The 13,284-nt window shown below is 44.2% G+C and overlaps 1 protein-coding gene across 24 annotated transcripts in view; it reads left to right on the top strand.

Moving 5' to 3' along the window:
• The window catches only part of Exoc1 (exocyst complex component 1), a 49,020-nt gene that overhangs the window by 21,649 nt on the left and 14,087 nt on the right, over positions 1 to 13,284 (top strand). For 12 of the 24 annotated variants that reach the window (NM_001401331.1, XM_087582965.1, NM_001401333.1 and 9 more), the window contains 4 exon segments: positions 5,553 to 5,658; positions 9,798 to 9,842; positions 10,966 to 11,129; positions 11,638 to 11,745. In NM_001401331.1, the coding sequence (NP_001388260.1) occupies positions 5,553 to 5,658; positions 9,798 to 9,842; positions 10,966 to 11,129; positions 11,638 to 11,745 (423 nt within the window). 24 annotated transcript variants of the gene reach the window in all.

The raw sequence follows: 13,284 nt of genomic DNA, 5'->3' as shown, positions 1-13,284 counted from the left end.
ACACACCATCACACTCTCATCCGACACCCCCCACACACCATCACACTCTCATCCGACACCCTACACACACCATCACACTCTCATCCGACATCCCCCACACACACCATCACACTCTCATCCGACACCCTACACCATCACACTCTCACCCAACCCCCCCCACACACACCATCACACTCTCATCCGACATCCCACACACACACCATCACACTCTCATCCGACACCCCTCACACACACCATCACACTCTCATCCAACACCCTACACACACACCATCGCACTCTCATCCAACACCCCACACACCATCACGCTCTCATCCAACACCCCCCACACACCATCACACTCTCATCCGACACCCCACACACACACCATCACACTCTCATCCAACATCCCACACACACCATCACACTCTCATCCAACACCCTACACACACACACCATCGCACTCTCATCCAACACCCTACACACACACCATCACACTCTCCTCCGACACCCCTCACACACACCATCACACTCTCATCTGACATCCCACACACACCATCACACTCTCATCCGACACCCCCCCCACACACCATCACACTCTCATCCAACATCCCATACACACCATCACACTCTCATCCAACACCCTACACACACCATCACACTCTCATCCGACATCCCACACACACACCATCGCACTCTCATCCAACACCCCACACACCATCACGCTCTCATCCAACACCCCCACACACACACCATCACACTCTCATCCAACACCCTACACACACACCATCACACTCTCATCCGACACCCCACACACCATCACGCTCTCATCCAACACCCCACACACACCATCACACTCTCATCCGACACCCCACACACCATCACACTCTCATCCGACACCCCACACACACACCATCACACTCTCATCCGACACCCCCCACACACACACCATCACACTCTCATCCAACACCCCACACACACCATCACACTCTCATCCAACACCCCACACACCATCACACTCTCATCCGACACCCCACACACACACCATCACACTCTCATCCAACACCCCCCACACACCATCACACTCTCATCCAACACCCCACACACCATCACACTCTCATCCGACACCCCACACACACACCATCACACTCTCATCCGACACCCCACACACACACCATCACACTCTCATCCGACACCCCACACACACACCATCACACTCTCATCCGACACCCCCCACACACACACCATCACACTCTCATCCAACACCCCACACACACCATCACACTCTCATCCAACACCCCCCTACACACACACACACACACACACACACACACACACACAGGCACACACCATCACACTCTAATCTGACACCCCCTACACACACACACACACACACACACACACACACACCATCACACACCATCACACACCATCACACTCTCATCCGACTCCTTCCTCTTTGGTTTCTGTTATCACAGTTTTAGGTTCTTTTGCAGTGAGTACCACTGGGTGGGTTTGTTGGAGAAGATGAGTTTGGGTTTGATGGTGAAATTGAGTCTGCTTACACTTCTTGTTTCCATTATCTGGACGTAAGTGCCAGCTCATCTTTTTCGTTTTAAAAATAAAAAAAAAGTATTTTGACTTGCTGGTGACCATTTAAAACTTGGTCTGCAACTCAACCTTTCTCTTTTGTTAATTAAAAAAATTGGTTTTCATACAATATATTTCCTTTTCCCAACTCCTTCTAGATCCTCCCCAACTCTCCACCCCTCCAACTCCACTTCTTTTTCTCTGTAGAAAACAAAAGGGAAGAACAAAGCACAACTTAGAATTTTAAAAAAAAGAAAACCAAAAGAAACAAACCTATATGCACATATGCACACACACAAACAAAACCCATAAGAACAGAACATTGGAAACCGTAATACACAAACAAAAGTCCAGTAGGACAAAACATGCTCTTACCAAGCAGTAGGAGGCAAAAGGTCTACACAGACACCCCTGAGTTCATGTGATGTTAGCCTACCCTTAAGTTTAGTTAAGATACTCACTGAGACGCAATTGGGGAATTGTCCTTTGCAAGTGGATGTCCATTTGGAGGTAGCTTCTGGGTTAGGAGCTCTTGTACCCTTTACCCTGCTGGGATCCATCAGCCTCAGACCTGTGCAGACCCTGTCCATGCTGCCACAGTCGCTGAGTTCCTGTTAGCTGTGAGCTCCTGCTGTGTCTGGAAGGTTTTGCTTTCTTGCTCTGACCCATCATCTCTGGTCACAACAGTCTTTCCTCCTCCTTTTCTCCATGGTCCCCTTACCCCGAGAGGTGGGGCTTGATGAAGACATCCCATGTAGAACTGAGTGTCCCAGGGTCTGTTCCTCTGTGGTCACTGTTCAATTAGGGGCTCTGGCTTAGCTCTGCTCTGCTGTAAGAGGAGGCCTCAGTGTTGAGCCAGACAGGGTGGTCAGGAGCTGCTTCACTGCTGTTCCTCTGTACAATGGTCATGTTTTGTTTTCCCTGAAGCCCATGGCGTAGGGTCTCGGCTTGGCTACCAGAAGAGTGTGAGGCATGGCTTTCACCTTGTGAGTGGGCCTGAAATCCAAGTAGAAATTGTCACTTACTCTCACAACATTTGTGTCACTATTAAACTGATATGTCAGCAGGCAAGTCACTGTTGTTGAAGTGCAGGGAGTGTGGCTGAGTTGGTGTTTGCCTTTGTCCTCTGGAAGGATGCAGAGTGCCTTTGAGCACCAGGAATGCTAGTCCCTCGGGAAGGTTCTATAAGCGCCAGCTTGACTTGTCCACGTCAGTGAGATTTGTGAGTGTTGTCTCAGCAACAGGTTCTTACCATCAAACTGAGATTTCTTACAAAGGGACGATAAATCTGGTAAGCTAAAATGTATTTTCAAACCATAATTTAAAATGTCTTTCAAGGGCTGGTGAGACAGTTCATCTAGTAAAGGTGACTGGTGCCAGTCCCAGCAGCCTGAGTTTAGTCCCTAAGATCCATAGGGTAGGAGAAAACCAACTCTGACCAGTTGTCTGTTGACTTCTTCCCGCTTTCACACTCTCAACTTCTTCTCCACCCCCACAGGCTGTGAGTGCACACAGAAAATTAAAGTGTTCTTCAGAACGAGTTTGTATTCCCTGAAGTGTCTGTGTGCATCCAATCTGGCATGGTAGTGTGGGTACGACTGGTTTTGTTCCTCAGAACGAGGCTATTGAGTGTTAATGCAGTTCTTCTGCTGGGCTATTCTGTTTTATTTCATTCAACAGAATTCTGATTTGAAGGTATGTTAAGTAAAAATATTTATAGTACTCAAAGTCTTTCCTTTTTGAAGTTTTAGGACATTAATATTTTAAATAATTAAGTATGTCATCTTTAGAGTTTCATGCCAACAAGTGGTCTGTCCCTAGTGACCATTCAAATAAGTAATCAATAAGCTTTTTGCCTAGTTGTGTTCTCAGATATTATCATCGGGTCTTTATGTACTATGCAGTATTCATGAGTGTGAGCCAAAGGAAAGTAGGCGAGCCCCAGCCTCCTGATGACCTACTCTCTGCTCTCAGTCGTTGTTTTGTTTTGTTCTTTGTTTGTTGGTTGGTTATTTTGGTTAGAGAGGGTAATTTTGAATGGCACTACTAATGAACTTTTTAAATGAACGTGACATATTTCCCGTGGATGTTACATAGCCTTTGTTTTGATCTTTGATGTACTCGTGTACTCTCACACGCACATACTCCTTATGTGGTCAACATAGTTGCTAAAATATTGTAAAAAGTCAGAAGTTTTGTTTAAAAAGGAAAGGGGAAAATGACCTAAGAACAAAGAGAACCCTAATAAACACAGGCAAAGCCTTGTTTCTGTAAGCACTTGGCTGGTGTGTACAGCTCCCACTCGTTGGAATGAGGAGGAAAGGCCTATTCCAGGGTCTCGGGGGATAGGCTTGTACTTGCACCATCTCTCCCAACTGGACTGAGGCAGGATCTCCACAGTCCTTATTTTGTTTTCATAATTTGGGCCCTCGGAAGACAGGGGCTTTGGTTATCCCATCCGCCTGCTCAGACCCATCTCTCAGGCTCAGCATCTATCTATCTATCTGTGTTTCTGGGCTGTGACTATAGTAGGAGGTGGCAAAGTGTGAGTTTCCCCTGCAGTAGCAACTGAGCCCGTCGGCCTTGAAGATTCTCAAGCGTATCTCGGTTTCTGTTCCCATGCCAAGGTCAGCAGCACATACACTAAAATCGGGCCAACCCAGACTAGGAAGGGCCCTGTCCATGCATAAGGCTTCATACTTTCATGATGGGAAACGCCCCCACACGCATGGATAAGCAGAATCAACTCTGTGAAGGAGCTGTATTACTAGCTCCACATTGAGGAATGTGCATGGTTGTATAAAGAGATAAAAAAGCATAAGAGATCGCGGGAAGACATCTTGCATCAGCATGCAGCATGATTGAAAGGCTGCCTGGGACAGCAGCATTTATACACAATGCAGACTCCAAGTCTGTTAAAGGAAATCCATTTTGTGTGTATTTTAATTTTATGTGCTTCTGAATGTATACAAGGACCACAGGAAATGACTGCTCAGTTGAGTACCTCTTCTCACAGACGCGCTCTACACGATGCAGAGGGGACGGCTCTAAAGTATGTTTGATCCAGCTATTGTTAACAATAGTTCATAGAGCCTGCTCTATAAAATGATAGATTTACCAGAGATAAAGAATCTTGAAGCTAAGATTCTGCCCTAAGTTTAAAAAAGAAAATGACTGGGAATAATTATACTGCTGTCAGTTTCTTTAAATTTATATACTGTGTAACTTGGGACCTGGAAAGACACATGATCCTTAACTGCAGAGTTCTTACTGGGGCAGAGAATTTCATGAAGAATAGACAGGTGTGACTTAAAAAGTCTTTGTGCTAAATAATACATGTTTTCATCTAAGGCTTAATAAATCAAGTCTGCTTTAAGAAAAATTATTTAGAAAACTCTGACCTTTGGGATTGCACATGAAGCTGACACAGGTTCAGTGAAATCAGAAGGTCTCCTGCATCATCACTGGCACTGCTGGGCAGCCTGGTGGTGTGAAGGCAGAGGCATAATGATGCCCGTGGCCTCGAGCCTCATCAAGATGCCTGGACTCTTCCACCCGGTAATCCGCCCATGGGAAATTCCCAAAGGACCTGAAATCCGCAATACCGTCATACCAAACACAGACACGACTTCAGGGTCCTTCGTTAGGGAAGTCGGTTAATGATTATGCTGCACCCCACATAGGACACTATGCTGCCACTCTGGTTCATGTAGCCTAGCAACTGTGGCGGGAACCATAGTTAGAATGTACCAGGGTCACACATAAGTGCGATTGCTTGACTTGATGTTTCTGTAAATTGTAAAGATGTGCCACCTATGTATGTGTGATCTGTTTTTCTCTGCTTCTTTTCAAAGAGAAAATAGTCTAACTTTTATATTCTCTAAAATACATGGAGGTTTTTACAAGCATGAAGGATTTAAGGGGAAGATTATAAAGAAAATTGTTAAGTTAGTTTACTGATAATGGCTTGTTCCATTTATTTTAAGAATTACATGGATTATTTATCCCGACTATATGAAAGAGAAATCAAAGATTTCTTTGAAGTTGCAAAGATGAAGATGACTGGCACCACTAAAGAAAGCAAGAAGTTCGGTAAGCCTGGCCCTGGGCCCAGGGTCTCCCGCTGAGAGTGTGGCTCTGAGGCCCAGGGTCTCCGTTGGGAGTGTGGCTCTGAGGCCCAGGTCTCCCGTTGGGAGTGTGGCTCTGAGGCCCAGGTCTCCCGTTGGGAGTGTGGCTCTGAGGCCCAGGGTCTCCGTTGGGAGTGTGGCTCTGAGGCCCAGGGTCTCCGTTGGGAGTGTGGCTCTGAGGCCCAGGGTCTCTGTTGGGAGTGTGGCTCTGAGGCCCAGGTCTCCCGTTGGGAGTGTGGCTCTGAGGCCCAGGGTCTCCGTTGGGAGTGTGGCTCTGAGGCCCAGGTCTCCCGTTGGGAGTGTGGCTCTGAGGCCCAGGGTCTCCCTTACTGAGGTGTGGCTCTGAGGCCCAGGTCTTCCTTACTGAGGTGTGGCTCTGAGGTTTTTAGAACACTGGGAGGAAACACATAGCTAGAAGGCAGGCATCGGCCCACATGTTCTTTCCAAGCCAAGGTTATGTAGTGTGAGCGTCCAGCAGCATCTGGACACACGCTGTGATGTGAGGTCACTGTGGATGGGGACATCAGAGGTGAATATGACAGTGGAGCTGCTAGAGAGGGTTAGACCAGGGTCAGACCGGAGACTGCTGACTGGGGTTCTGATCCAGAAGACTGCTGCAGGTGGAGACAAGTCATTGCTCTCTACAGAGAAAGAACTAGGTCATTCCTGGCTTCCTACTTCTCACTGGCTGCTTTGAATTTTAGAAAAGTGTTTTTTTTTTCTCTCTGTTTTGCCAAGGGTATATAAAAATGTCACCAGAATCTCCCTTGTAACTGTATCTTATTTTTTTAAAGCAATATATTTGGGGCCTATTGCTTCTTTTCCCTGATATTAAAAGGGACAAGAACAGTGTTGAGAGAAGAGCCAGTGAAAGTACCAAGCTACGAAAGGAAAGCTGAGGCCACGCTCTGCTCTTGCATGTACCCATCTCTGGAGTTCTCTTTGGATGGAGTTCTGTGCCTCGTCAAATCCAAACCTGGCCTTTAAGGGCTACATCGTGCACTCCCTGGTGTGTCTGCGGACTCCCTTTAGAACACTGAGTTTAGCATTGACTGTTGAAAGGAGCCTGTGCCCTAAGCATCTACAGGAAGTAGACAGCATCGTTGAACATCGCTGTCCTTAGATGTCCTAATTTGGGACCCACTGTATTAATTATTGTGATCTGGAAATAGAAATGGTTTGGGTTTGTCTGTTAATAAGCTACCCTTTGTAAAACACTGTCTTGGACAGCAGGCTTTTGAAAACAGAAATGCTAACTCATCCTAAAGGCTAACTGTCCTTACACAGCAGTATGTCTATATCCTTGTTGGTGTTCACTGTGGACATGCTGTGCCTTTGGGGGCAAAGAGCATAAGACACTGCAGTTACATGTTTGATGTTTCCATGAAGTATATCTGTCATCACTTGTTAGTGTGCCATTAATGCTGGGGAAGCCCTTCTGTATGTGAAAACAAGCCGGATACACATAAGACAAATGAAATACAAACACAATAGTATCTTTATAATATCATCATGTTATCCTAGAGCTTAAGCCTTCTCTTTTCCTACCCTGAATTCTTAAATTACCTTGTAAAAATGTTTTAATTTACATAATATAGATTTAGAATGCATTTTATAATTTTAAACCAATGTCTTAACAAAATGATAAATTTTCAATATATCTATTAAATATTGATGGATAAGAGTAATTTATGATAATTCATTATAGAAAATTACAATTATTTTGTTATACAAGAGAAGGAAAACTACAGAGAGTAACAGTGGTTTATTCATCTCTTGAGATTGACTCATTAACATTTTAAATTTACATTCAGGTTAAACACACAACTTCAGAAATTCTGAATTCAGTAGGATGGAGATTTTCCCCAAGAGTTCTTTTTCAATGATCCAGAATTTTAATAGTAATTATAATTAAAACTGAAAGCCCCGCATTGGGAAAGTTAGCTTTTCAATGACTCGGAGTTAATGGTTCTAAACCAAGCTTCTGCTTTGAACTTGCTCTGGAAATCCTGCATCACAGGTCTTACGTGATGTAATGGACATTATGAGAAGGGGGCGGCTCTTGCTCTTTGAAAACTTGATTTTATCTTTAACATCACTTACTTCAAGAAAGTCAAAACAGGTTAAAGATGCCAGGAGGCGATCTCTTCTTTGTGATAGGATCTCTATATAAGTTATTCCCTTCTTTGATTAATAGTTTTATCTCGATACAGTCAGAGGCATAGGATTTTCCTCCTGGGATTGGCACTTTGATGGAGTCTTCTGCTCTCTTCTCCAAATGTACTCAGTGTGATGGAGGCCAAGGAAGTTGAGTGATTACTTTTACAGTTACTACTTTTACTGGTTTTTTTTCACTTCCTCACTTAAAATGGATACCTTAAAGACAGATGTGTCACTAGGGCAGCAAAGTAGTACTTATACTTGGGTCTAGCCTTGGTTTAGCATATATATCTTAACTATAGTAAACCAGCTGAGTTATCTGCAAAAGATACAGGGCTTTTTATATATATATATAGTTACATAATTACAGTGTTCCTGCTAATATTGTAAAATCTTTAATGAAATGTCTAAAATCATCTTACCCTTGTTTCTCACTCTAGCTAAGTAGGCTTTTGATTCCAAAGTAGTTGAATGCAAGACTGGATTAAAGGCTTGGTGGAAGAGTAATAATTTCCACTATACAAATGAGCACAGTTCTGTACTGGGGCACAGGTCCTACCCACTGCTGCTATGTGTTTGTCACCTACTGTGATGACTTAAAGATACCCAGGACTTTACAGGAGAATCTGCTGCTCAGAAAGAGTCTAGACATTATAACTAAGAGGCAGTACTGGTAACTAGTCGTGATCTAAGAGGCAGTACTGGTAACCAGTCGTGATCTAAGAGGCAGTACTGGTAACTAGTCGTGATCTAAGAGGCAGTACTGGTAACTGGTCGTGATCTAAGAGGCAGTACTGGTAACTAGTCGTGATCTAAGAGGCAGTACTGGTAACTAGTCATGATCTAAGAAGCAGTACTGGTAACTAGTCGTGACTGTCCGCTTAAAAAACCCAAATCCTCTGAAATAGACTGCGTTGCGCAGGTGAGGGCCGGGGCAGGGGTGCTTGCCTCAGTGGATATCAGCTGCACTGTGGGGTTTGCTGCACTACTGTCCGGGGCTTCTGGTTTCACGTCCCCTTGAGCTTCCAGGGTGGAAGGTGGGATTAGAACAGCACTGGAGTCACCAGCTCAGGGTGTGTCTGGCGATGCTGTTGCCAGCTGACACATCAGTCTCTGTTTTCAAGACAGTCTTAGGTTATAGTTTATTCTTTAATCATATTATGTGATTTATTTCTTACTGTTCACCTTAACTTCTGAGTTTGAGCTCAGAATATTTCGCAGCATAAGCTCTGAAGTTGACATATAGATATTATGTAGAACAGAGTTTGAGAGTAAAAAAAATGCCAATGACCATAATAGAGTTCAGACTTCCCTACTCCTTTGTCCCTCAGCCTCAGTCTTCCACAGAGCTCCTGATTGCTGTTTTCCCACTTTTCAGCCTTCTGTTCATAGGCTACTCACCAAGAAATCAGCGTGACATTTGACTTTAATTATAAAACTGTCTTAAAGCCCCACTGACATAATCTTGAACAGATAGAGTAAAAGATTAGTGTGCTGAAGATGTCCTTCCGGGGCTTTCAGAGTACAATTGCTGTGTCAAAGCTACCCCTTCATTCCGTACTGTATTAAATTACTTGAACTTCATTTTTCTCAGGAAACAAAACCTTATGAACTCATTCTTTTAAACATAAGTGTACCAACTTCCTAAACTAAAACAATAATCCCATACATTTAAAAGGTTGGGGGAGAGGACTTAAACCCTGATATTTTACTTGGAAAAATATGAGTAGAAGTCCCACATTTAAGGTCTGTAAAACTTCTCATACTTTCTCAATAGTCACTGAGTAACTACACACGTGTTTGCACTTCCTGTTAGTCAGTTCTCATGGTTCTTTGCATGTGTCTTTTAAACTAGAGCTTTAACTGCCTGTTGTGCATGGTTTGTGCAAATTGCGTTTATTAACTTGTCTTTGTCTTTGATGCTTGCAACCTAATCCATCACAGCTACACTGCCTCGAAAAGAAAGTGCTGTCAAACAGGAGACAGAGAGTGAGTATGCGTACCATGCTGGGAGGCTCTCAGTGCATGGTGTTACTGTCTAGATGCTAGCTGTTTGTCTTGAGAAACATTAACAGCAGATACGTTCATTGCACCGAATCGCCAGGTATTGGAAAAAGAAACCCAGCATGGTGGTTGTCTGTACATCCAAGAAATAAGTGACGTGGTTACAGTTACACAGTGAGGAGTGAAAGCTTTGTTGTCAGAAATGTATGGAAAACCTTAACACCGCACTTCTGTTACAGGTTATGTTTAGAAGAGTCTAACTGTTACTGGAGGGAGGGCTCAGCAGCTGAGAGCACTCGGGTCGGGAGGCTCACAACCCCTGTAACTCCAGCTCCAGGGGATCCCATACCTCTGGCTTCTGCCCACACCCACACGCGCGCGCGCACACACACACACACACACACACACACACACACACACACACACGCACATTAAAGGGATCTGGTAGTGGTTTGTATACTGAGGCCAAAGCTGGAATTGCCCCTGTTATAACTATTTTCCCTTTCTGCCATTACTAAATGGTGTAAATTAACTGAGTCAAGAACTACGGGCTTTCCAAGTGTCTTACTGTCTACATTCTGAGTCCAAACATTATATGTTCTTCTAAGAAGGAGCCATTAGTTCCTTAGTGTGGGTTTCTAGACTCAGGAACATATTAAATTTAATAATAAATGATGGACTTTGATGGGAAATTTGTCAAGAAGTGATAGTGTGGGTCACCTTAATGAACTGCTGTTTAAGACAGACAGTTACTACTCAGCTTTGGGTTTTCTTAGGAATGTCACAAGGTCGGGTCAGCTGCAGTGTTAGCACAGTCCTCAGTGACCCTCATCGGTGCCCCATCTGCTTTGGCTTAGAGAGCACCATAGCTTTACCTTCAGGGCAGGATCCAGTCAGTAAGGTCCTTTCCATCCTGGTCCATAGCTGCATGCAGCTTTCCTTACAGTGTTCTCTGCAGCAGGACCTGGTGTTAAGGAACAGCAAGGACTCTGTAGAAGATGTAGTAGAATCTGAGTCCTGGAGGACAATACTCTAGAAGGTAGCCCCGAGGCAGATTATAGGTCTTTTCTTCATGAGACACAACCTTCAAAGTTCTGTTGTTTCTTAGGTCTCCATGGAAGCTCTGGGAAACTCACTGGATCAACTTCTAGTCTGAATAAACTCAGTGTTCAGAGCTCGGGCAGTCGCAGGTCCCAGTCATCCTCCCTGCTGGACATGGGGAACATGTCCGCTTCTGACCTCGATGTGGCCGACAGAACCAAATTTGATAAGGTAAAATAACAGGCAGTTCTTAACATTAACACTGTGATCGCCTGAAGTGTTTTCAGAGATGCAGGCCTTGTCCTTCCAATTCTGGGTTGGATCTGAAAAATCCCAGTCCAAAGGGCAACTAAAATTTGATTTATCAATTCAGTAACATAAAAGAGTCATTGGCATTTACTTGTTAGAAATATGATGTGTAAATAAAGTCACACCTAAGTTGTTTGAAGAATGACAGAATCCAGAGTTTGAAGAAATGGCCTCACTGTCGGCTGCCATGGTACAGGTAATTTTCAAAGTGTGTCTTCCTCCTCCCAGATCTGAACTGAGGAACTGTGAGTTTTCTTTTCAGTGTGTTTCACTCCAATATTGAATTACTCTGTCAGTCTTGGGAGCGTTGTCTGTGGCACACTGGGGGATCCTAGACTGGGAGATGATCCGGAGTGAATAAACGTGCAGTGTTGTCAGGAGCTCAGAGCTCCGGGCCGTGCTGTGACCGTCAGTGGTTTGCTTTCTGCAGATCTTTGAGCAGGTGCTGAGCGAGCTGGAGCCGCTGTGTCTGGCAGAGCAGGACTTCATAAGTAAATTTTTCAAACTACAGCAACATCAAAACCTGTCTGCGTCAATGGTATGGCTTACATTTAACTGGACAGTATTTATAGTCTAATATAGTTAGCCTAGTTACTTTTGTATTCTGCACTCACAGTTTTGATATCCAAACAGGAAAGGGAAGGCTATCCAATAAGTCAATCTTTAAAGTATTTGTTATTCACAAAATACAGAAAGCAGGAAGGTAGTTGGTTTCAGATTTCTAGGATTCCAGAATTCTTAAGCTGACAACCTCTAAATTAATAAGACAGGAAATGTCTGCATTTATTCTGTAGAGAACTTCATTCAAAAAGCCATTTTAATTGGGGTGTGGTAGCTTGTCTATAATCCGAGCACTTGGGAAGCTTAGTAGGAAGACTGCATGAGTTCCAGGCTGGCCTAGGACACAGAGTATAAGACCTAAAACACCAAAAGTCCTAAAAATTTTAATATTTTGCTGTTCTCAAAGAAAAGCTCTGACCTAAGAGATAATGACACAGAGGGTCAGGGGCCTTAGCTTGGAGTCTGGACACTGTGGGTGCTGCCCGTCCCCAGTCGCTATTAGTGTGGTGCAGATGCACTGCCTGTGGACATGAGAATGGATGAGAGGACTGGAGCCAGTTTTGAAGAATCAAACCACACAGGGAGCTGCGCCCTAAGGCATGAGAAACTCCGCTGCGGGGTAGGAGTGCCGTAAACTTCTCACACAGCTTCAGAAAGGATTCATGACAGCGTTTAGATACTTATATTTATTGTAGGTATTGTGTATTATTTTGCCTGCATGTATGTGTGTGTCCTGCATGTAGAGGAAGCCAGAAGAGGGCGTAGTATGCTTAGGAACTGGAGTTGCAGGTGGCTTTGATGAGCTGTCATAGGGATGTGGGAATCCAACCTGGGTCCTTTGGAAGAGCAGCCAGTGCTTCTAACTACTGAACCGGCTTCTAACCCGACAGCATTTTCAGAGCTGAATTCTCATTCTAAAGTTGTTGGATGTTTTCCTCTGTGTGTGTGTGTGTGTGCGCGCGTGTGTGTGTACGCGTGCACGCGTGCATCTGGCCTCATGCACTTTCTCTTCCTCTTCACAGCCATAGTGTACACATATACAACTACAACTTTTTACCTTATAGTACTTCTCAGGGTTGGGGTGCAGGGGTCTAAAAGCAGGCTGAATAAGATGGGTCATTGCTGAGCAAACCTGTGGACCTGAGTTTTATTCCTGGAACCTACAGAAGAGTGAAGTATATAAGAACAGACTCGGGGCTGGGGATTTAGCTCAGTGGTAGAGCGCTTACCTAGGAAGCACAAGGCCCTGGGTTCGGTCCCCAGCTCCGAAAAAAAGAACCAAAAAAAAAAAAAAAGAACAGACTCCATCACAGTCTTCTGCCCTCCACACATGCACTGTGTCACTTCCCTGCACACATAGTTAACAAACTGTTAAAATCTAAGAACAATGTATTTCATGAAATTTTCTTAAACATACAATATTAAGTTACTTTAATAGTAATAAAATATTACTATTTTCTAGAATATATTTTCTTGTAGGTGTTTTTAAAAGTAGCCTTTTGATATATAAACTTGT

This window comes from Rattus norvegicus, chromosome 14 (genome assembly GCF_021556685.1).
Source record: "Rattus norvegicus strain SHRSP/BbbUtx chromosome 14, alternate assembly SHRSP_T2T, whole genome shotgun sequence".
Classification (NCBI taxonomy): domain Eukaryota; kingdom Metazoa; phylum Chordata; class Mammalia; order Rodentia; family Muridae; genus Rattus; species Rattus norvegicus.
Note: the sequence above shows the minus strand (reverse complement) of the source record. Positions and strands in the feature narration are given on the sequence as shown.